At 48.8% G+C, this 25,317-nt stretch overlaps 1 protein-coding gene across 1 annotated transcript in view; it reads right to left on the bottom strand.

Annotated features, from left to right (window-relative positions):
* The window catches only part of LOC144145743 (uncharacterized), a 265,611-nt gene that overhangs the window by 13,846 nt on the left and 226,448 nt on the right, over positions 1-25,317 (bottom strand). Inside the window, exons 7-9 of the mRNA XM_077677448.1 lie at positions 5,528-6,207; positions 2,900-4,271; positions 192-343 (exon numbers count right to left, since the gene is read on the bottom strand). Of these exons, the coding sequence (XP_077533574.1) occupies positions 192-343; positions 2,900-4,271; positions 5,528-6,207 (2,204 nt within the window). The remainder of the gene's footprint in view (positions 1-191; positions 344-2,899; positions 4,272-5,527; positions 6,208-25,317) is intronic.

The raw sequence follows: 25,317 nt of genomic DNA, 5'->3' as shown, positions 1-25,317 counted from the left end.
TGAGCAGGCCAATAAAAGAGAGAACGTAACTACGGACATTGCGCAACGGTGCATTTTGCACCGCATGTATGCAGTCACTTACCGAAGCGAGCAGCATTTCTTCCCCCATTCACACTCATGTACCAGTATCGCAGCGCCCTGACATAGTCCGTGCGCTCCACAGACGGCGTCACACCTGAGGCCGCCCTCACCTTTTCCTCCTCGAGCCGCTGCCGCTCCTCCTTGAGCTTCCGGACGCCGTGCACTCCTTGTCCGTCCATGGACTGCTTCAGCTCCTCGATGATGGTGTTCTTCTGCTCGGTCAGCGTGCTGCACGGGCTCTTCTGCAGCAGCACGCAGCGCTCTGCGACGAGGGACACAACACCGCCACCGTCCATCGTTCAATTCGCCACTTTCGAACTGAGCTTTGCGACCACACGAACTGTAGTCAAGGGCTTGAGCAGTATACACCGCATGCAAACGCATGCGCCACTAAACCGATAATTCACGTCGATTTTCGGTTAAGCGTGTGAATGGTGGGCCCATTCCTTCAACGCCTCAGCGAAAGGTTGGCGCTTAAAAAAATTGCCTTCGTCCCTTTTTTTCGCACATTTCGCATAGACGAACGATTGCGCATTGCTCCGGAACACAGCACGTGCCGCCGCGTGCCGCTGATTGCGATCGGAGTGAAACTTGATTGATGGATTGATTGATTGTAGGGTTTAACGCGCCGACGCAACGCAGGCGATGAGGCGCGCCGTAATGGAAGGCTCCGGATTAATTTTGACCACCTGGGGATCTTTAACGTGCGCCGAAATCTCGTACACACGGGCGTTTTTGCTTTTCGCCTCCATCAGAAAAGCGGCCGCCGCGACCGGAAATCGCACCCGCGACCTCGTGCTCAGCAGCACAACGCTTTAGCCATTGAGCCACCGTGGCGGGTTCGGAGGGAAAGTTGCTACAGACTTATAGGTTATGTCGCGTGTTCTCGTGGACAGTATTTCCGCGATTAAAGGGACGCTGCAACACTTTTTTAAACTTTTTCTAAAATCTTAAATGCTTGCAGAACGTAGGCACCTAACACACCCAGTACTTAGATTAGGGGTCGCAAAGTACCTCAGCCAAAAATTACTGCTCTGTGCCCATCAGATAACTTGGAAACTTGTTCAAAAGATTTTTCTCTCTTCAGGGTCTTGATGTTCTTCGACGGCTCGAATTACGTCACTAAGGCCATTTAGCGGCCGTTGCCGGTTTTCCTTCAGTTGCAGCAATGAACGCTTTTAGATAGCAACTTAAAAAAAGGGCCACAAAAACAAAGCAGAAACGGAAGGCGTATCCGGTGCGACGAGCAAATCACGCAGTGCCGCTCCGTGCGGGCGATAACTATAGCTTTCGCAGTGGTTCCAGACGCGAAGGAAGGAGTTAAAGCGTTTATCGAAAGTGTTGCAGGGCCCATTTAAAACTTTCAGCGCACTCATAAACAGCTACCCATGAACTTTACGCAGCAATTTGAAGGCACCATATCACTTCGATGCGCCCGCCCACATTCGGTCGCTTTCGGTAGCTTTTGCACACGTGTCGCACGTGTGTGCAGGGGCCACTCATACTGCACTTCCTGCATGACAGAAATATCAAAGAACATGGCCACAGGGGCATTGTGCAGACGGTGCTATGAAAGTGAACTAGTGTCACGGGCAAGCACTGCACAGGAAATGAAAAACGTTCGCTCGCATCTGCGCGCCACAGCCGTTCAGGAAAACTTGCTGTACAAACCGGCTCATAGGCAGGACGCCGAAGCGCCTCTAAAGTAAACTTTGATGAAACACAGGAAACGAATGGGAAGGTGGAAAAGCGTACTTCTCACGCAAGTAGAGCGAGAGCGAGAGGGGGAGAGAGAGACAGCGACATTTAAAAGTAGCTGTGCTTCGCAGGCATACGTACACAGAGCTATTGTGGCGCCTGCTGCCCCGTGACTTAATACGTCACTCAGTTGTAGTCTCACGGAAAGGGGGTGGTCCAAAGACGCGGTCAGGAACAATCCGACATTTTTAAGAACAGCGCACATTCCCAAATAAGGAGTTCTAGCTGTTCACCTATATCGAAAATGGGCAGAACTGCGAAGTGACTTGCTTTAGCTTCAATGGGAAATGTCGTGTGTAGGCGAAATTCAGCGGGCCACGATGTAATAACCCTTCGTCAGGTTGCACTGAGGGCCGACGGACTAAAGCGCGCGTACTGATGTGACGTGTCAGGAATTTCTGGAACAACTATTCCCTACCAAGGTGCGCGTTTCTGTGGTCTGTAGTCGTCCTAGTCGAGAGACGCAAGTGACATTCAATGTACGACAAGATTTTTGTGCTGATAAATATATTGCGCATTAAACTCGAACCCTACTTCCAGAAAATTGTGGGCGTTACGGCGAAATGTGGAGTTGTCATGATTGTAATAGAAAAAGCTTGCAGATCATCTTGGCAAAGAACGAAATACTTAAGCCTGCATCTATCACAACTAAGTATATGGAACGCCAGGCATACATTGTTTGGGTTCTTAACAACAACAAAAAAGGAAAACAGTAAAACAAGAGAGAGAGAGAGAGAGAGAGAGAGAGAGAGAGAGAGAGAGAGAGAGAGAGAGAGAGAGAGAGTTTAAGCATACAGGTTTAAGCATTAATTAAGAACTTAACCTGTGATAACTTGCGATAGTTGCTACACTCTATGAGAAGGGAGGGAAGAAAACACGTACGCACGAATGGGCGAATATGCGTGCGTTTGGTGTTGCGCGTGTGTGTTTTTGTGAGTAATATGAGCTGTACCGCAACTGGAGCCAGGTTTTAGCAATAAACTATATATACATATTACTATGTTCTGGCTCCAAACAACCGCGGTGTACGCAAAAGTGCAAGAGGACCCTTCTGGCTCACCCAGGGTGCTAGGCTTTTCCGTCCTCTTCAGCTGGACATTTTGCAGCTGCTCCTTCGTGATCGAGAAGGCGCCGCCACTGGGCACCGGCGAGCACGGCGTCGTGGGCGTGCTCCGTGGTAGGCTGCTGTTGCTGCTGTTGCTGCTGCCGCTGCTGCTGCTGCCGCAGTCACCGTTCGTCGTCGAACCGTTGCCGTGAATCTTCTCCTCGCAAAGCGAAGGCGTAGGCGAGTCATCGCCGTTCACGCTCCCGCTGCTGACACTCCCACCGATCGAACTGCCACTGCTGTGCTTGTTTCCGTTCAGACCGTTGAGCCCGTTGAGGCCGTTGTAGCCCGGGCTGTGCCCATTGGTGCCGTTGTGTTGCGCATTGGCTGCGTTGAAAAGTCCGTTGATCGCTTTCACAACGTTCGCGGCACTTCCCGGGGAGGGCAGGGTCATGCAATGGGCACTGCCCTGCAAAGGGGGCGTGGGTGGTGTGTCTAGGACCCTTCCCAGCAGCTTCTTTGCCGCCGCATTCTCGGACTTGACGTCCTTGGGCAACTTGGGCTTGTTCGAGACCGTCTTCAGGTACTCGGACGGCTTGAGGTTGGTGTCCGAATCCGGCGGCTGCATAAACTGCGGCGGGATGAACGACATGGGCCTCTCGAAGAGCCTGGGAAGGGTCGTCCGGTCCTCGCTGTGCGCGGTGCCCGCGGAAGAGGCCGAGTCGTCCGTGTCCGCGTTCGAGGACGTTTCGGAGCGACAGCACTCTCCGCTGCTGTTGCTGAAGGCGCCGGGTGACGGCCGCCTCAGCGTGCTCTCCGTGGAGCGAATGTCGAAGTTTTTGGGCATCGGCGGTGGAGGCGGTGGAGGCAACACGGTGCCGTTCGCCGGGGGTAGAGGTGGTGGCGGCGAGGGCGTCGTGGAAGTTGGCGAGCCGGTCGAAGAACAGTCCGACGCCTGGACCAACGGCCTGAGCGACTTGACCACTTTGTCCTCCTTGTAGGTGGACACCGTGCAGATTGTTTCGTAGTCCGAATCGCTGCTGCTCAGGTCGGCGGCGGACGCGTCGCCGCTGACGCTCGTGGTCACTGACGAGGCCGGCATTGGCGGAAGCTGGAGTGGCGGCGTTATCAGGGAGAGCGTGGACGAGGCCTTCTTCATGCCGTTTTCGAACGGCTTCTTGACTTGGCCTCGTGGCTGGCCAGGCGGTGACAGAGGAAATCCTGGCGACAGTTGAGGCTGCTGCTGTTGCTGCTGCTGCTGTTTCGGCTGGTCGTCATCGAGGAGGTCGGCCAGTGAAGAACACTTGCCGCGTAGATTGGACGCGTACGGCAAGTCGCGGAGCAGGGCTGACCCAGGGGTGGGTCGGAGAAGGGCCTGCGATGGTACCTGCGGTGCAAGAAAAGTACGTTGTTGTAGCGTGAATTGGTCAAGAAATGTTCCGAAAAGCTCCACGATTTGGTGTTTAGAAAGTTCTTCTAAACTAAAGTCCAGTCACACATACGCAATTCATACTGATAGCCACGTAAGAGAGAAATAATTTTAGTTTCACGAAGAAGTGCTTCGTTTACCTGTGATATCGCCTGTGCATGGTATGAATATAAAATACAATACACTACTTATACAGATGTAAATTCTTTCACGAAGGCTTCTACGGTAGACAAAGATGTGCATGTATCCAGGGTGCACAGGGCCGACATCGGCGCGATGTTGGTATCAATGCGAGTAGGTAAGAGTGTAATCAAGCAGACCGCATGTTAACTTTCCCGCGATGCAAACTAATGGGCAGTAGTGCGCATTTCTGAACATGCGTTTTTTATAGTGCAATTATTTTTTTCAGGATCCGCATACTTCGTGGCAGACAACCACTCGCGCTTGAGCTTGACTTTAGACGACGACTTGTGTACGCCATATCTTCAATAAGGGTTTGGTGGGCCCGCGAAAATACACCTTATTGACATGACACTGTAAATGACCCCGTGTTTTAAAGCGAAGTTTTATTTGCCACTCTCGCGGCCTTTGGAGCTGCTGTTGCTGCTGCTGCTGCTGCTGTTCCCTGGCCCAATACGCCTCTTGTGCCCGTCGGTTCCTCCTCGCCCGCCGCTCCGGGGGCGAGAAGGAGCACCCTGGGTTTCTCAAAAAACCATCAGATGGCGGCGCGCTGGTCTCCGCATTCATTCATTGGTTCATGCCGCCGTCACCGACGCGTCTGAAAAGCCCGTGGACACGCCCCAGTAAAATTGCTCAAAAATGTTCCCGCAGCGTCCAGGACCCAGGGGCCCGAAGGAAGTGTCACGCAGAACAGGAACGCCTTCGCTAATAGCGAAACGGGCCGCAGACCGCGAATGTATGCTGGGTATGCTGGCTCGAATACGTGAGTCAAGTCAACAACGCTAGGCGGCTATGAAATACGACGAGCGTCGGGAGAACAACTTCCAGAAGCGACGAGCTAACGAACATGCCGCACGAAATTTCATCTCAACCAAGTTATGCCAAGACGGCCGTGCAATCATTTCACTTAACTCCGTTGTGAAGGTCAGAACACTAGCATTAACGGCGATGTAAGCATCAGTGAAAGCTTCTCACAACCACGATTCCCATATACGCGTAGGATCCGCCATTATTTCTATAGCAGTTTCTCTTACCTGCGGAGTTTCAGTATGACCATTGTTGCTTGGGCCAACCGGAGACCGAGGGGATGATTTTGAGACGGGCTTCAGCAGGGCGCTGGACGGAATCCTGTTGTTCTGCAACTGCTGCTGCTGCTGTGCTTGTTGTTGTTGCTGTTGTTGCTGTTGCTGCTGCTGCTGTTGTTGCTGATGTTGCTGCTGCTGTAGCTGCTGTTGCTGCTGCTGTAGCTGATGTTGCTGCTGCTGTAGCTGCTGTTGCTGCTGTAGCTGTTGCTGTTGCTGCTGCTGCTGTTGCTGCTGCACCGGTACAACCGTTGCTTGGGCCACCACGGTCTGTGACGGCGGTGGCAGCGGTGGCGGTGACTTGCACTTGAGCTGCGAGCTGTGGAAGATGGTGGTCCTCCCGGGGGCGTCCATGTCCTCGTCCTCCTCGGGGTCTTCCGGACCTCCCGCGACCGAGGAGGCGCACGAGGCGCCGTCGGGCGAGGACGCCTTGCGCCTCGAGCTCTGCGGCGTCAGCGACGCAGCGTCCGAGTCCCTCTTGTCCTCCTCCTCGAGGGTGGCGTCGTCCTGGCAGATGCCTTCGTCCGTGCTCGTGCTCGAGTCGGACGAGCTGCCGCCCTTGGGCTCTTCCGCCTTGGCGTTGCTGCCGAAGCTGTCCGGGCTTCCGCTGGCGTCGTGCACCTCCGCGGTCACTGCAACGGTGAAAGCAGACGTTTTTTTACGACACAGATGTGCACGACCAAACGTCAAGTGATGTACGGCAATTTCGCGTCTTTGGGGGTTCACGCCGGGAACGAAGCTAGAACCGCCAACACATCACCGAGACTCCCACTAACAAAATTTGTTTCTGAATATCAATGTGAGTTAACTTGTCCTAGCACACATATATGATGTTCGAACTATTGAAGCTGCATCTCTTGTTTTTTATTACTCTATATGGCGCCTTGTAGCAAACCTACGAACGCCTGAAATCGCAACTGTACACGTACGTAAAAAAAAAGCACCGCGGTTGTTATACCTAAGCAAACGTGTTAAATAGATGTCAGCATAAAAATATTTACCGTATCTGTAGGCACGGGAACGGAGAACGGAACAGACCGAGCCTGTCCCTAAGCCAGCGCAATGTGACAGCGCAATGCATAAACAGGTTCTAAAAAGTGGTCGACACGCACCCGCCCAATTCTATATCTCCAAGCGGAAGGGGTCCGTAAACGACAAGGGCAATAAACAACGCCCGTATCCACAATATACGATATATTTGTGGCCACTTTGAAGTATACACACAGCATTAAAGAACCTGTCACAGCGAGCTCTTTACTGCATCTCACCACTCACTACTGCAAACGTTTTTTTTTTCTACCGGTTAGTGTGAGGACAGCGAAGCCGCTTGGAAGCGTAAGCGTGTGTGTGACAAGATATGCGTTCGGTCAGATGATGTATAAAGGCTGAATGCTAATCAAAAGGTGCCTTTTCGCTACACACTCACGCAGGCGTAAGCATTATTCGAATTTAAATACTTGAAAAGTCCGCTATACAAATGACCAAATGGCAACACAGGCGCGTTATTGGTTAACGCCATGTTCGGCAAAATGCAGGCCAAGCAAGCCTCAAGCTTTGAGCGCCAAAAAAGTGCTTGCCAAACACAACCGGATACGAATGAGCGAAAATTTCCGAGTTCTCGCTAAACGCTCTTGACGTTATTTATAAAGTAACGCCGCATCATGGACGGGTTGTATAGGCCTAGACACATCTTCTAATTCATCCACAGTTTCTTGCTGAAAACTCACTTGCATCAGTGAAGCCATGACCAATACGAGATAATTAGAAGGAGCGAGAAGAAGCATAGCTCAAGCGCAGTCTTGGCCGTTACAGTCGAATCCCTTATGCCCCCCCAAAAACATATATTCCACATTTTACCTGACGATGCTGCTGCCATCGCTCTGGCTCCCAGGGACTCAGTGTTTTTTGACCTTGCCGTGTCAGAGGCTGCTAGCGGGGTTACAGTGCCGGCAGAGAGCATTGCGGAAACAGCTGGGGGGAGCCGCCAGGATGCAGCGTGGATGATGTATTTTTTCGAACAGCAACGCCAGATGTGTAGTTCGTGGTAGAATTTAAGCCTACCAAGTTCATGGTTTAAAGCCTACCTGGGAGGCTCGCTCCATTGCTAGCTTTTACGACTACCTTGGCAAGCACGATCATTTACGCCGAAAACATCGTATTTCTTACACCTTTGAAATGTCCGGTACGTGGTGAAATAAAGGATCATTTTCGAGAAAATAATCGCGCTATTTATCGTGGATGCTTGTCGAAGGTCACAATACACGTCTATGAATGGATACATAAATACAAAAACAACTAAGTTCTTCTCAATATACAGTTGCTTAAGTGGAAACTTCACTTCACGTACCTTTGCTTGGGGAGGGTTCACGTGAGAAGTGCGGTTTCGTACTGCGGCTTTTAGATAGTGTGTTCTGTCCACATACCAGCCTTATCTACTCGAGGTATTGCTGCTCCGTTGCAAGCCTTTCACCGGAGCTGTCTGGCGTTGTGGAGCAGCAATACCTACGTGTGCATCCATGCCTTGTTTGCTTGTATAACTATCTTAGCCAACAAACCAACGTGCGTGAAAAACAGTCGGTGCATATTTTAGGGCATTTTGATCGAGGAACCAATTTTCCTACCTTGTTTAGCGAACAGATCGCGCCCGTTGTGACGCTAGCCGGGAAGGGGGGGGGGGGGCACGACATATTCGACGAATGAGTAAATTTGTCAATAAAAGCAGATAAACGAATCTAAATTTATACCAAAGTGGCAATGTTCGGCAACCACACTGTTGGTATGATTCGTGCCGAATTCGGGACGGAAAGCTGCATTTAAAAAGGACGGGACCTTGAAGAAGACGGAACAATCGCATGTCCTGTATTCCTTGTTGTCCTATTTTTTAAACTTCAGTTTCACGTTCGCAGGAGCAACTTTCAGTCTCGTATCTTTGGTCGTACTTGTTTGCTGCAGAAAAAGGGAAGTTCACCTACCCCTGCTCAACAGCGCTGACTTTGTCCGCAGTGACCTCACCTGCTCAGTTGCTGGGTTTTGTGCAAACTATCTATCGTTGCAGAGACACTCCGGGCCATCACAATGGAAACCAAAGATAAAATATCGGGAAATCTGAGCGAAATCTCGACGGAGGTAACAGGCCGTTCAAGCAAAGCAAGCGTCGGCCAACGCGTGCGTGTATACGCAGGAGTTTTAGGCCCCGGAGATACGGAGAGGATGTGACGCTCCTAATTCTAGTCAAACGCTGCTCACAATCACCTCGCCACCCCCCCCCCCCCCCCCCTTCATTTTTTTCTTCCTGGGAGGAAAGCTAAATCTGGTACATTTCGTCGCTGCTTCTGGCGGTCACACCTGTAGGTCCAGGGCGGTGTAGTCCCCGCTCTAGCCTGCTTTATTGCAATCGCAGGTGACGTTGGAAACGCTATAAAACGTTCGCAAGGAGTGACAACAACGTGTTCTATCTACGAGTTATCATGAAAGCACTTGCACGAAACTTTCGCGTCTGTTTACTTATCTCGCCAGACGGTATTGAGAATAGCAGTGACAGACAAAGCGCGCAGATGCCGCACAGTGCTCGGGTTTTCTCCCCGATTCGAAAAAGCTCGTGACCCACAGCTGACTGTGGCTGCAGGTATGCAATGCTTCTTCAGACGCCCTTAACATGCAGATAGATTATATAAGGAGCTTGATGTCGACACCAGCAGTGTGCTTGAAACACGAGTAATTTTCTTCATGCAAGAAAATAAAACGTAAGTGGGATGAATTGGCGTGTTTTGCGATGTTCACAGTACGTTATTGTTAAGCACAACTCCTGGCCGTAACCAGTAATGACGTCGCAAAAAAAGATGACCACATGAGCGACTAGTTGAACGAACCGCGTGAACAAATAACCACATGAACGGCTGGTGACGGGGTGCTCACATTAAAAACCTATAGGGTAGCTAAATTGAATTTGTCAACCTCTTTGGAGACAGCAATACGCAGTTCAGCTCATGCGAAATCCATGGTTTCATTGTTTGGGGTAGCCATGGGCACTACTTTACTCGCAAAAGCGAGAAAGTCAGACAGCACCAGAGGCTCCTGGCGTCCCCCGCACAAACTCCAGCTGTGACGTCACAGTGAGTCGTGATGTGGTCTTATGCATACCAGCTTTCAGATGTTTATATTACTAAACATTTTATGGTTATTGTGGAGCACCTATTCGAAAGCAGGTCATACAGGTTAAAGGCGCTAACATCACCAACTTTCTCCCCTTCTACACCCCCCCCCCCCCCCCCCCGCCTTCCTGCCGAGTTTCCACCGTATCGGTACACTCGACGTCACCAAGCCGGCGACGAGCACGCTGCAACAAGAAAGGCAGTTTCGAACGAACGCACTTTTTTTGTGGAATAACAATGTCCAGAAATCACCTGAAAAGGAAACTGTAACTAGGAAAAGGGCCTACACACTCCATACATTCAGCTGATAAGCAATCGGTGGTTTTAATTCGCTACAATCTCCTTTAGGCCATTGATAGTATTGTGTATCACTTATCCCTGCGCTAGCAAGCTGCGGAATCGAGCTGCCAAGCTAGAGAAAGCGAGCTGTTTTCTTCGGTTGCAACTGGGTTGCTGCCCGAAGAAGGCACAGACGGAAACGCTGTTGAGATTAGCTACGGGTGAGTTAGGCCACCAGCAGTCATTTAACGTGCGACGCTATGAATTTGAAACAGGGTTCATACCCTAGAAAGTAATTCAACCTGAAACCGTATGTTCAGCGTACTCGTGCGGTAAAATATGAGCAAAATTTCCAAATGCAGCCTGGTACGTGCAGCAAAAAAACATTTCCTCGTATGTGCAGCCTGCGACAAGGCACTTCTGCTGCCGCCTGCCACATTGACGCAGCTGGAAGTTACAGAGCGTGCTTGCTTCGAAGAGATAAAACGCTCGCAAATCAGAGTGCCCATGTGATGAATCACGTAAGCAGACGGGGTGGCTTCCGGCTCTGCTCGACACACTCCTACATACCCTCTTTCCTAAGGGAGGCGTTGTTTTTATGTGTGTCAGCAACTGGACGTATTTGAGAGCTTCTCGTTTAATAAGCGGTAACTTAAGGCAACGCAACGCAACGCTGTCGTTACACCGCGGTTTAACTTTTACGGTGTAGCACGACGTCGCTTACAATTTTATTCCCGTTCGTAATAGAGCTTATCAGTGCCAGCATAATGCAATTAAGCCATTTAAGAAATCTTCCGTGTGCGCGACTGAAATACCGTGCAACGTCCATACATACGTACATACATACATACATACATACATACATACATACATACATACATACATACATACATACATACATACATACACACGTACATGCATGCATACATACATACAACCATACATACATGTACATACATACATACATACATACATACATGCATACATACATGCATACATACATACATACATACATACATACATACATACATACATACATACATACATACATACATACATACATACATACATACATACATACATACATACATAAGCACGCACGACCGCACGCGCGCGAACACCCACCGTGGTGTCCGAGTGGCTAAAGCATCGTGCTGCTCTGCCCAAGGACGGAGGTTCGATCCCGGACGTGGTGGCCGATTATCTGATTGAGGCGCTGTGTGGAGATATCGGCGCATGTTAAAGATACCCAGGTGGTATAACTTAATCCGGAGCCCTCCCGGGCGCCCCGGCAGCCCAGCTGTAGCTTCGGCGCGCTGAACTACCAAAATCTTGAAAAACATTTTTTGAACGCCCGTACATACGAACCTGTGCGCAGCCAGCACCAAATGCAACGTCAGCAAAAGAATCAATATTGCGAAGCAAAGATGTTGCGATCTTCCCTCATACGCCATATGATTGCTCAGCTCAGTTGCAATGTTTGGGTGTGGTAACACTGAACGTAAATGTACACACTAACCAAAGCAGTATTTACGCTCAGTGAACGGATATCCTGTTTTTTTTTTTTTTCCAGCTCGCACTGTTTTCTTGACAATGGTGAGCGTTATTTCCAAACATTCAAACCCTAAGTTCAATTTTTAGACTACAATCATCGCGTTTCCACTTGCTCACTCGTGGTAACACGGACAACCAACCCGTGCGCCTGCCGCTCGTGTACCTGCTCTTATTTTTCCCCCTTGATTTGCATGCGCCCCGTTTATGCGTCCCTCCCTGACCGCCAGCTGCGCTGACTCAGCCGTGGACGAGGGGGCCTTTGTTCTATCCTTTTACACCACCTGGCACAGACCGTGGGTAAGCGAAACCGGGCCATAGGCCCGTTTACATTGACCCGACGAGGGCGCGTTGAGTCGAAATAAACAGGTTTTTTGGACTCGACACCCCCATGTATAAGCGGACGGGGTGGGTCAGAGAGCCGTCGCGGCGAGTCCAGTCAACTCGGAGGCAGGGGGTGGGTTAGCTCGCTCGTCGGGCTGAGTCGGAGGGGCGCGGGGAGCAGAATACCGTATTTGCGCGGTTCTAACGCGCCCCCAATCGTAGCGCGCGGGTAACTTCGCGCAGGAAAATTATAAAAAAAAATGTGACACTGACGGTACTGCGCAGATGGAAAGACATGGCACCACGTACCTGGAAGAGGGAGATTTTATTTGGCATGCAGCTCTAGAAGCCAAAAATGAATTGCGCTTCACAAGGTTGCTTATCAAGCTGCTGCTGGAAATAAAGTTATAGCGGGGAACACTGAAGTTGCTTGCGATTTCAAGTTGCTTGCGATTTCAAGTGCCTTGATCTTCATAATTCTAAGCGTTAGGGGCTAAGCAGAAGCACAAAAAAAAGTGCAACAGCTGACCAGGGTGAGCGGCATGCCATTGAGGAATCAATGCGCCGAAATTCACTCACGTGGTGTTGACGGATTGTTTTTATTGGATTGAGTTGGATTTTGCGGGTACTTCGTGTCCGTTGCGCATGGCAATGCTGCTGGTCGCTTTAAAGCCTATTTCGGTTTTGAGCCCGATTGTAACGCGCACACAAATATTAAGCTACCTTTTAGCAAGAGAGGGTGCGCGTTAGAATCGTGAAAATACGGTAGCCCCTTTTCCGTGAACCCCGCCGCTCCCCTCACCTCGACTCTTTGGACGGGGTTCATATAAACTCGGACGCGTCGAGGTAAGCTGAACCCGCCACTCAACTCACCCCGCCCCCGTCGCGTCCATGTACACGGGGCTCATATCGCCTCACCCTGCTTGTACGAGCCTGGAGTCAGCGCTTCACCCGGCAGCTCCCACTTTTCGCACGCAGTTTTTGATACAAGGATTTCGAAAGGCATAATTTTGCTACAGGAAGCCCCAATAACAATTATTTGTGGACTTAGGCAAGAAGTTTGGGTGGGGGGAGACCTTCCGGACGAGTTCCGAACCATCCTGATGATGAGGATGAATGGTAAGACTTGACATAGACTGTACTTTTCATGGCGCGAGCAATAGATGCGACACGGGAACAAAATTTTCGGACCTATCTGCACAGCCACGTAGATCGGTCAGCAGGGCGAGCGAGAGAAGAGAACAGGACGACATATGGAGAGACGGCGTGGAAAGAGCTGTCTTGCAACGGCGCCGACGTTGCCACGGCGACGTGAAGCCGAAGCGCCGCGCGCCACCTTCCTCTGCGCCGTCTCGACGGGTCCTGCGGCTCCCGCCACCGCTTGCATACTACGCAGTGAGGGGACAGTGCAGCGGGGCGGCAAAACAGTAAGCCGGAGCGAGGTGTGCCAATCGGGCCGAGCCTCAGGTTTGCGATAGAGAGGAACGAGATGCTTGCGCATTATTAAACATCCACAAATAGATCTTCAGCTGAGTTTTGCTTCTTTGAACATCCACCGCGGTGGTTCAGTGGCTAAGGCGCTATGCCGCTGAGCACGAGGTCGCGGGTTCGATTCCCGGCCGCGGCGGCCGCTTTTCTGATGGAGGAGAAAAGCAAAAACGGCCGTGTGTGCGAGATTTCGGCGCACGTTAAAGACCCCCAAGTGGTCAACATTAATCCGGAGCCCTCCGCTACGGCGCGCCTCATCGCATGCGTTACGTCGGCGCGTTAAACCCTACAACCAATCAATCTTCTTTCAAGAGCACCTAGAGGGAGAGCCTTTATACTCATTTACTTCCTTTATACTCATTTATACTCATTATACTTCCCCTTCCGCTGTACGCAGAATTTACGCGTTTCGGATGTATAACAGCTCCCCTCACTCAGCAACAACACACGCGCAATAAACACGTTACCTGCTTTGCTCCTCAGAAAAAGTTCAACGTTCAAAGTTTACTTCAAAAGCACAACGGTATGTTTTACATAGTGTAGGTATGCAAGAGGAGGTTCCAAGGTTAGAAACCGCATGCGGGTACGCCCGTACGGCTCCGTTCCTGCGCACCCTCTCCGATGTCCCTAGTTATAAATGCCCGCTGCAGCAGCCGTCGTAAGCAAAGCGTAGGCGGAGGAACAATGCCCTGCAAGCGCGTAGCGTGCACCCATCTCCCTGTTAACACGATGTCAAGAGACCAGCGTACGTCAAAGCGCCGTGCGTGCTCTTGCGACAAGCGGTGCATTGCCTTGTCTACCGCGTGCACTAAAGCGGATTCGTGTGTGGCTTGCACGCCAGACAGTTGAATGATCCGCTAAGCAACTTGACGCTGGGGCGGAGAAGGCAGCGGCGGAGCAACCCCTCGGTGACGGCCGCGCCCGGGCCTTGAAGCGGCGCGCCGGTGTCTGTGCCTCCTCTTGCGGAAAACAATGAACTGTTCCCCCTCCGACTGCACCGACGCACGAAGCCGTCCCCGAGAGACAGCTGACGCGCCGAGGATATGCACACATAGGCGTGCAGGCTGTGCGCATAGCCTTGCCGCTATACTTGACACGGAGTTTCTGAAATTCAAACATGGCACTCGTCTCTTGTCTGCCTATGTCAAGCCTTGCGAGGCCGCAAACTGTGCTTCTTCAAACCGCATACTTTACAGGCCATTGGCCGGTAAGGTATGCGTCTCGCTACGCGTGTCGCACAATGACGATGGCAGTACGCATGGATTAATAGTAAGGCGCGCGTTTTATTTTAGCAGTCGGTTATGCGCCACAGCGCCTGCGTTGCCTGTATGCAGTTCCAAGTAGTATTTGATTGTGGTACAGACCCAAAAGTTTCCGTTTTGTACACTTTGCAGACAACAAAGTATGATAAGGAAATATTAACGTCTTTCCTTATTATTACTTATCTTGATTGATTGTTTAACGCGCCGACGCAACGCCGGCGATGAGGCGCGCCATAGTGGAGGGCTCCGGATGAATTTTGACCACCTGGGTATCTTTAACGTGCGCCGAAATCTCTAACACACGGACGTTTTTGCTTTTCGCCTCCATCAGAAAAGCGGCCGCCGAGGCCGGGAATCGACCCCGCGTCCTCGGGCCCAGCAGCGCAACGCCTTAGCCACTGAGCCACCGCGGCGGGTATTATTACTTATCTTCTCACTTGTTTACTAACTTGCCGTCAAGGATCGTGTAGCGGGAAAAAAGAAAACGAAAGATGAGGCCCGAACATGCCTCCCAGCCATAACCAGGAATTACCCTACCTGCCCTGTCTGTCTGTCTGCCTGTCTGTCTGTGCGCGTGTGTGTACGTGTGCACGCTCGCGCAGACGCACGCACATATCTTTGGAAACACATTCCTCAATAATTCACGCACGTTGATTCCCTTCGGAACGTGCAGGCCTACAAGCCAGCGCTGAGCAAACATCAACCCTTTCTGCCACCATGGCGCGACCCGAGACGTTTAACCTCGCCGGTAGCGAAGAAGGGGACCGAGAGAGAACCGGAACCTGCTCCATCAATCTGTCACGGCGGCAGCGGTGCGGACGCGTTCACGCGCGGGGTTGACGACGCCTTCGCGCATTGTACGTCGAGCTGCCGTGGAAGCTCTCCTGGGAGAATTTCTCACGCCGGGCCTCGCAGTTTGTTGGGGTGCACAACGTGGTGAGCTGAACGGCGCGCCTGAAATCAAATGCCCGGAAACCCGCGCTGGGTTATAAGACGAGCACCCGAAGTTCACGTGACTTCCGATCCTGGTGTCGCGGATGAGGTCACTTCCGGTTCGGCCGTCACGAATGGCGTGAAAATTTTGAACCATCTTCTTTACGGGTCATTACAACTAACTGAGTCACCCATTTACACGGCGCACTGCACCCACCGGAGCAATTTTGTTTGAACCACGCATTGCGAAGGGCACAACGTATGTTCAAGCTACCGTTGGAACGATGTGGTTGGCAGCATCGTGACTTGACAGCGCGCATCTGCACGGCATTGCTTTAAAGGGACCCTGCAACGCTTTTTCCAACTTTTTTCGAAACCTTAATTTCTTGCAAAACGTATTCAGCCAACACACTCAGTACTTAGATTAGGCGGTCGCAAAGTACCTCAGCCACAAATTACTGCTCTATGCCCATCAGATAACTTGTAAACTCGCTCAAAAGATTTTTTCCTCTCTCCCGGTCTTGACGTTCTTTGACGGCTCGAATTACGTCACTAAGGCCATGTAGCGGCTGTTGGCCGGTTTTCCTTCAGTTTCTGGTTTCCTTCAGTTTCCTTCAGTTTCTGGGGGGGGGGAGCAAGTCAAGCTGATTCATGGCCTGGCTGGAGCGGAGGCGTGCGCGCACGCGTTGGTATCAACACAGCGCACGCCGCCGCTCTGGCCTGGCCGTGGATGATTGTACAGCTTTTTTTCCTTGCCTCCCCCATCTCCAAAGATGGAAAATAAAGGAAATATTATTATTATTCAACAATGAACGCTTTCGATAGCAAGTTTGAAATAAAGCCACAAAAACAAAGCAGAAACGGAAGGCGTATCTGGTGCGACGAGCAAATCACGCTGTGCCGCTCCGTGCTGGCGATAACTACCGCTTTCGCAGTGCTTCCGGACGCGAAAGAAAGAATGAAAGAACTTATCGAAAGTGTTGCAGGGTCCCTTTAAAGGGGCCATGAAGACAGAATACAAGTAGCGTTCATTAAAAAGACTTCGTTGTGCTGATAAAAATGGCACCAATTTTATCGCAAATCTGTTATCGCATCAATTTTATCGCGAACAACTAACGGAGATGTTAAAGAAAACGTGTGAAGCAGCCGCGATTTCCCAGCAACTTTCCCGCCACTTTTCAACGACGTCAGAGAACCTTGTTTGTTCGAATGGCCCGGCCGCCGACCTACACCATTGCCAAGAAACAGGACTGGGAGATTGTACGAGGGCCTCCTGAACTGTTTGATAGTATCACTTGAACACCAACTTGCAGTAAACACAGTGGTAATTATGTTTTTAGTGCTGGCCGATGGTATGTCACTCCTGCCCGTATAACGTCACTCTAGCGCGAAATTTGAAAAAAAGAAATTTACCTGCCGCGGTGGCTCAGTGGCTAAGGCGTTGCGCTGCTGAGCACCAGAACGCGGGTTCGATTCCCGGATGCGGCGGCCGCTTTTCTGACGGAGGCGAAAAGCAAAAACGCCCGTGTGTTAGAAATTTCGGCGCAGGATAAAGATCCCCAGGTGGTCAAAATTATTCCTGAACCCTTCACTGCGGCGCTCCTCATCAACTGTGAATTATCGGCGCGTTAAACCTCACAATCAATCAATCAATCAATCAATCAATCAATCAATCAATCAATCAATCAATCAATCAATCAATCAATCAATCAATCAATCAATCAATCAATCAATCAATCAATCAATCAAATTATTTGAAAATGTTGCAGTAGTTATTGCATTCTAGGGGTTTAAAAAACGTACTTGGCTACTGGAATGGAGCTGAGTGAGGTACCGAAGGCCAGTTCTCTGAAATTAAACAAATTTGCATTTTGTCTTCCCTGCATTACTTTAAATCTGCAGTCTCGACTAATTTCCCCTGGCGTCATCCGGGAGGAAGGGGGGAGGCGTGTTGCTGTGATTTTCTTGGTGTTTTTGTTTCTGAGGCGCTGCCGATTTGTCCTTAGGCGGTGCGTGTAGCCTCCCACCTCCTCACCCGCCCCGCCGCGAGCTCCATCCAGGAGGCCTCCGACTTGATTGATTGTAGGGTTTAACGCGTCGACGCAACGCAGACAATGAGACGCGCCGTAGTGGAGGGCTCTGTATTAATTTTGACCACCTGTGGATCTTTAACGTGCGCCGAAATCTCGACCACACGGGCGTTTTTGCTTTTCTCCTCCAGCAGAAAAGCGGCCGCCGCGGCCGGGAATCGAACCCGCTACCTCGTGCTCAGCAGCGCAACTGGTGGAGGCGAAACGCGAAAATGCCCGCGTATACGAGATTTCGGCGCACGTAAAAGATCCCCAGGGGGTCAAAATTAATCCGGAGCCCTCCACTACGGCGCGCCTCATCGCCTGCGTTGCGTCGGCGCGTTAAACCCTACAATCAATCAATCAATCAATCAATCAATCAATCAATCAATCAATCAATCAATCAATCAATCAATCAATCAATCAATCAATCAATCAATGAACCAACCATACCGTCTCTCGATATTCATTCAATTTCCTTCCGATTAGAGGCTTTAGGTATATTATCGGCCCTCTAAAGCGGAGTGCTGGTAAGACGGGGTTCAGACTGTAGCCGCAAATGTCGTAATAACTTTAAAGAATTAAGTCATTTCATATCGCAGCCATGCGCACTGGGTGACACGCTGTTTTTTTTTTTTTTTTTATGCGTATAGATCACTATATGGCTTTTGCATCGGTAGTCTGAACATAGCCTAATAGTAATCGCACAGCAGCTTGAAACAACACGTATGTGCAGCACTGTCACTCGTTTCTCCTTGCTTTCTGGCACAAGGGCAGTGAAGGCCAAAGAGCGTCATTTCGTCAAAGTTAACAGCAATATACGTGACAGGAAATATAGCGCTGTCAGGCAAGCTGCTATGCATGGAAGCTCAAGATGTTATCTCTGCAGCTATACCACGCTTGCTACAGCGTCAGTCACTGCCCTTAAATTGCTGTAATGTGCATTGCAATCTGTTTTCCCTTTGCACCATGGTTGGCCCGATTGGCGGAACGATCGCCTTGTGCCACATGGTCGGGCATGGTCATAATCACTTCCGAGAACGCAATGCGCCGTTCAGTGAGCACAATGTCCAAGTATTTATATTCAGCTGCGCACGCCGACAAAGTACAGGCAACGCGGCATCCGATAATGATGGCCTCCGGATATAGCTTCGAACAACAGCGCGGTGGCAGCGACGGGCTATGTATCAAAGGTAGTCCGTTACATTTTCCGGTTCAAGAGCGCATGCGCGTGACCGTGGGTCTGCTAGGCAAACACGAAGCACGGCGAGCGAATTAGTGCCCTTAGAAGAGGAAGGCGGACAGGGTTATCGTATATCGCTCGGGAAGGTCAAGTCAAAAGGCGATGCTTGATGGTGACAGGGTTAAGTGCACGCCGCGATATATCGCTGGCCTAATCTCGTCCGTTGTAAATGTACTTCGGCAACAGGAAGAAGCATGGCAACGGTGACGGAGATTACAGTGGTTATGTGTTGGGCTTGTGGCGACCGGAACTTGGCAGCGCGTCTGTCCGACGCTATTTATAATGCAGCTGAACGGCGCAGCACAGTCGTGAAGGTGTAATAGGCGCGCAGTCAGCCGGGCTGCACCATAACTTTCACTTCCGCTTTGAGCACCCAGTTATTGTACGCGTACCCCGGAAAACAAAGCGATAAAATGGGACGCAGGCATATCTCCACCTGAAATATGTGATATTGAAAGCAATCAATGCCCAAGTGCACTCAGCCACGCATTGCCTGTCTGCTGTTGCTTATCTTCGTTACGCGTTGCCTGTTTTGTACTATATTTCGCTTCTCATCTGCCATCGTTTTCGCACTCATTGAACATTTTATTCATAAGACGGGTGTCGATGAGACTTCCGGTTATTTTCCGGCACATTTCACGCAGCCAAAAAAAGATGGCAGGTGTTCAGCAAACGGCTCAGCAAACTCAGAGATGGCTCAGAGTTGGCTCAGCAAACGGGCCCAAATTCTGCAGTAATAAAAGAAACAAACCAAAAACCAGCGAATAAATGGAGAACGCTACTTCCTACGTGCGTGTTTCTTCTTTATTGCTTTCGAAATTCGGAAGGCCAAATTTAATGTTTAGGAAACTAAAAAAAAATAAAGAAAGAAGGGCTAGGCGCTAATCGCGAGCCCGTGTGACAGCGCATGCTGCGTACCTGTTTTCGAAACCTGCAGTTCCGTTCTCGGCAGCAGTACATGCATAAATTTAATCGCTCTTTTGCGTATCTGATCACCGTGTATCAGGTATATGATGTGACGAATTGATCGCTTCATTTCTTCTGTCCAGATAACATGAACGTGTATCCTTACGGCCCATCTATAGCACTGAACCTCTGTTTTTTGAACGTTGTCCACGTGCAGCCTAAAAGTTTAATCTTTATCACATTACTGAAGCTTGCGTAAGATAGCACCTATCCGAACTTTTACAGTGACAGCTCACTAATCCAGGCGAAAATACAGAGAACGCCTCCTTCCGTAAATCGAACCTTCAAGCTCGGTTGCAGGGTGAATTAAAGCAAAGCGGGGTGAATTAAAGTCCTTCTTTCCGCCACCCCCAAAGGCACTGGGTGCATCCAAGTTTACTGTGCGTTCGCCTCAAGAGCACCGACGGCGTTGAGCAGCGTCTATGAGCCGTCTGCAGTGCAGTTGTAGATGCGGTAGTGGCTGCTACAAAAGCGGAACTCTTTAGAAAGAGTAGTTTCGCCTTTGCCAAAACCAAGACACTCAATAAATTTAAATATATATCTGCAAACCAATGGTCTCGTCCTTCCGACAAAGCGAGCAACGCCGAGCTCTCGCTCGGCAAACTTCTTTTAACCGCGATTGAACGCGGTAATTTTATTTTCAATAACTAATATGGTAGCACACAGGTGCATTTCACTAACTGCCCATTGTTATATTGGGGAAAGATAGGATGAAATCCGCAGGATTTTAGGCTTTGCATTCTAGTTATTCCTTTCACATGATAGCCTAATATAATGAAAGACGTCAATATTGCAGTTTTTTAGAGGGGCGTTCGTGATGTATTACAACATAACTGTTAAGTCTAGCTGACTCTTTTTCCGCGGAAGGGCAACATGATAACGTGGCAGTTCTGCGCTGATTTCTCAATGTTGCAAGTAATAAATTCAGTTGAAGTGCATCACTCCTGTAGACCTACCATTTTATGATTATTATTATAATATTATTAAAGATTGATCGGTTGATTGATTGATTGATTGATTGATTGATTGATTGATTGATTGATTGATTGATTGATTGATTGATTGATTGATTGATTGATTGATTGATTGATTGATTGTAACGGGATTCAGTTTTCTTTGTAAATGTCTGGTTTAGCGAGGTGTGTCGAGTTACATTGCCGCTGTTGAGGCTGATGCAACACACATTGCCAAAGCTTTCTGGGGCCACGTCTGTTCATAAAATAACTAGAAAGTCACCTGGAAACATGAACCTCCTCGGTTAACGAGGAAACCGCATATCGGATTTTGCCAATTACTTTGCGCAACAATTCCGTTTCGCATACGGCAAAAAAAATTTCAGCTTGCCCACCTCAACTGTCTCTAAGTTAAGCTAAATGCTCAGTAGTGTTGGTTTTCGAAAGTTTCGCTTCGAAAGCTCTAAAAAAATTAAAATCGTCCTTTTCATGCGGCCCTGACGGCATCCCTTCTGCAGTACTGGAAGCGTTTGGCGATATCCTTGTTCGAGTCTTGAAATGTATAGTATTTCAAACTCCTCTCAAGACTGACAAGTTCCCCGCTCGTTGGAAGAATGCAAGGGTTGGAGTCCTGTATTTAAGTCAGGTTCCAAATTAGACCCCGCGAACTACCGAGCGATTTCTATCCTATGTGCTGCTTCTAAACTATTTGAGTCCATACTGCATAAACTACTCCCGTTCAGTGTAAAAACCTTATTAATACCTGAAAAGCATGGCTTTTCCGCGGGGTGATCAACCACTACCAATCTCGTCAACTTTATGCTGCATGCTTCGGAATCTGTGCAAGAGAGAGGCCAGCTTGATGTCGTCTACTTTGATTTGAGCAAGGCTTTTGATGTCATCTGCCACGAGCTCTTATTCAAAAAACTGTCTCAGCTTGATATAAAAACCTCCCTCATATCCCTTATATGCAATTATTTATGTGATAGGTCATGTTTCGTGCGTGTAAATGGGCAGTCTTCTCTTTCCTATGAGGCCACCAGTGGTCTCCCTCAGGGCTCAGTTCTCGGGCAACCTCTCTTCTCAATCTTTATGAATCTTTATGTCTCACCAGTATTGTAATTTTTTTATATGCCGATGATGTGAAAATATCTAAATCTGTTTCGAACACTGCCAGCTGTTCCGCTCTCCAGAGGGCAATCTCGTCCTTTTCGCATTGGTGCTCATGCAACAAATTCCTCATCAAGACATTTAAAACTAAGGTAATGACATACACAAGAAAAACTGACATATTGTTCTCTTATAACATCAACGGTGAATTACTACAACGTGGGCTAGAGGTTAATGACGTAGACGTCAATTTCGACAGTAAACTGAGCTTCCCTCCACATATACAGGTAATCACTCATAGAGCTCTTCGATCGCCTGGCGTTTTGTGCCGCGTGTCGAAGGAGTTCAAGGAGCCGAATTCTCTTCTCAAGCTCTACACAACTATATGTCGCCCTCAGTTTGAGTATGCATCTGTAGTCTGGTACAGCACGTGCAAAGCAAACCGTGTGCTTATCGAAAGGTCCAAAATGAGTTTATATCGATCTTCAACCATCGCTTCGGCGATAGTAGTAATTATAACCTGGATCGCCCTCTTCATTGACGCTATCATGCTTACCTTCCAGGCGGAATAAGGCTGATATTCTCTTACTTTTAAAATTTATTCACGGCACAGTGTCTTGTGGTGAGCTGTTACAACTTGTTCCTCTCCACGTGCCGCAAAAGTTTACCAGGAAACAAGACACCCTCCACAATCTCAAATGTCTGCGTGTATTGTGCCCTATGTTCCGACTGCAATGCACGTACAATCAGTCCTTGGATCACCTGGATATATATATAATGATTGGCCTACTCGGTTTCGCAAAAATGTCTGTGAGTTTGTATTGACGTAACTATCAACTTTACTTATTATTTTACCCCTGTGTTCATGAACTTGATTGGCTTCCATTCTGTGACTTCAGCATAAGCCATCCTTTCGTTCTTTTCTTTTTATTTACTTTTTTATTGTCCCGTCTTAGTCCAGTCAGATATGCTTCACTGATGGGGATTTCTTGTGTGTATTAGTGGGTGCTTGTAAGTGTGTGTGTGTGTTTGTATGTGTTTATGCCAAAAATATGTAGTTTTCTTCTTGTATAACCACTACTATTACTTTTATATTTTTTTGCGAGATATCTACACTTGTTTCGTGTTTTTTTGTTTCCGTGCGCTAGCATAAAGGCCCCCGGATATTCCTGGGCAGGCCAATGAATGAATGAATGAATGAATGAATGAATGAATGAATGAATGAATGAATGATTGATTGATTGATTGATTGATTGATTGATTGATTGATTGATTGATTGATTGATTGATTGATTGATTGTACATACGGCAGCCCCACTTGGGGCTATCCATGAGTGGGCATTAAACAGAGCAACTAAACACAATTATGTGGCCCTTGTTTGTGTTTGAGCGCACAATAAGTCCGATTAATTCATATTTTACATTAAAAAATGCATAAATTGGAATCAAAGAAAGCGTAGTGTCACGCACCAAAACCCCGGTGCCTCGAAGGCCTATTCGAAGTAACCGAAAATGCCGAGCAAATCATTTGAGATGGAAATGGGTGGAGCCCATAGCAGAGGGAAAAAAACAGTTACAAAGTCACGTGGTTGGCACGTGATGCTTCAGCAAGTGCGTCATAGCCGGCGCCTGGCACAGCTGCTGCAGCTAGTACGACGACAGGACGAGACTTTGAACGAGCTAACCGTTCAACAGCTGCTGACGGAGGCTGTTTGCTACCCCTGCATTATTTGCTAAACTTGGCTTCACATTTCAAAGCGTCAGCGACCCTTCTATCACTCGACGGCCTCAGAAGTCAGGCCATTGTTGCGCACTGTCTGGAGCGACCCAAGTTCCAGAGGTCAATGAAGAAGCTGCGGTATAAGCGTTCACGGGAAGACAGCAGTATAACTTTGGCTTTTTTTTTAAAGGTGTCGTAGGATTTTTACTTTTCCTTGCACCTTGCTTTTTTTTTCAATAACATCGCCGCAAAGCCGAGAATCGAAGCCACATACAGCATAAAGATTTAGCCACAAGATCATAAATACCAGCAGAGTAAGGACGTGTTCCGATACAAGCGTGGTATAAAAAATAAAGAACAAAAGCGCAAGGACTGCATTGGGATGCTAATTTAGTTCGAATAGTTAATTCCCACGCCGCTATATTCGGACTTTATGCGGGCCAAGCAACGACAAGTTTCCGGTTATTTCGCGGTTGGGGTTTCCGGGCGAAGGTCTGGTTTGTGCACCTATAGCTGCTGCGATAATCAGCAAAAGCTACCCAATAAACGTGCCACACATCAAAAGGAAAGAACAATGCTAGTGACGCAACCCTAAAATATTACTATACAGTCTACGATCGGCGGGTACTAGGTGTGATTGATTGATTTGATTATAGGGTTTAACGCGCCGACGCAAAGCAGGAGATGAAGCGCGCCGTAGTGGAGGGCTCCGGATAAATTTTGACCACCTGGGGGGATCTTTAACGTGCGCCGAAATCTCGTACAGACGGGCGTTGTTGCTTTTCGCCTGCATGAAAAAAGCGGCCGCCACGGCCGGGAATCGAACCCCCGACCTCGTGCTCAGCAGCACAACGCTTTTGCCACTGAGCCACCGATGCGGGTCTAGGTGTGATTTAAGTGGCGCACAAATTCAATTTCATTTACGCACAACCCCCCCCCCCCCCAAAAAAAAAAAGGGGGGGTGGGTGGGTGCTTTTACCTAGAATACGTACTATGCAAGAGAGCCATACAAACCGATTTAATTCTTTACGGTCGCAAACACGCCCCCGCGCATCTAAATGGCAGACTAGAAGCAATGAGCTTGCCTTAGTAGCACTTTTTTTTTTACTTTGAAAAATGTGATTCGCAAACCTTATATTTCCACATTTTTGTGTTATAACCCTGCTACACTAGCGTCCGAATGTCATTTGAACCAAATTTAATTTGACTCAAATGCCAAGTTGTGCTGCTACACTAGGTTTTGAAATGCCATTCGGCTCAAGTGACATTCGAACGAAATGAGCCGAGAGAGACATTTGGGATTTCAAATGCCATTTCTAGCACTCTCGCACGCAGCGTCTTCGATCGGCAATAAAAAATATTATACTTCCGTACGTAAAACAAGCAAAACATTTTCATTTGGAAAACTTTGTTCACTGTTAATTTACTTAAAATATGAAATCAACATATTTAATTTTCATACTCTGAGAACCAGTGGGTCAACTGCAAAAAAAAAATAAATAACACTACGTAAACAGCCGCCACATTAGAGTCAAAACTGGCGTCTCTTCTAATTTTATATCATTTTACTGCCTTAGACCGCTCCTAAATTTGATTGTTGTATTATTATACAAAAACGGAACGGGGTGACAACAGTGCCACTACAGTACGGCGAGCAATTGTGAAAGCTTTCAAATGCCATCGAAATTGTAGT

Source organism: Haemaphysalis longicornis, unplaced genomic scaffold (assembly GCF_048455015.1).
Source record: "Haemaphysalis longicornis isolate Haplotype H1 unplaced genomic scaffold, Haemaphysalis longicornis Haplotype H1 scaffold_7, whole genome shotgun sequence".
Lineage (NCBI taxonomy): Eukaryota > Metazoa > Arthropoda > Arachnida > Ixodida > Ixodidae > Haemaphysalis > Haemaphysalis longicornis.
The sequence above is the reverse complement of the archived record's forward strand: the minus strand, read 5'-3'. Positions and strand labels throughout refer to the sequence as shown.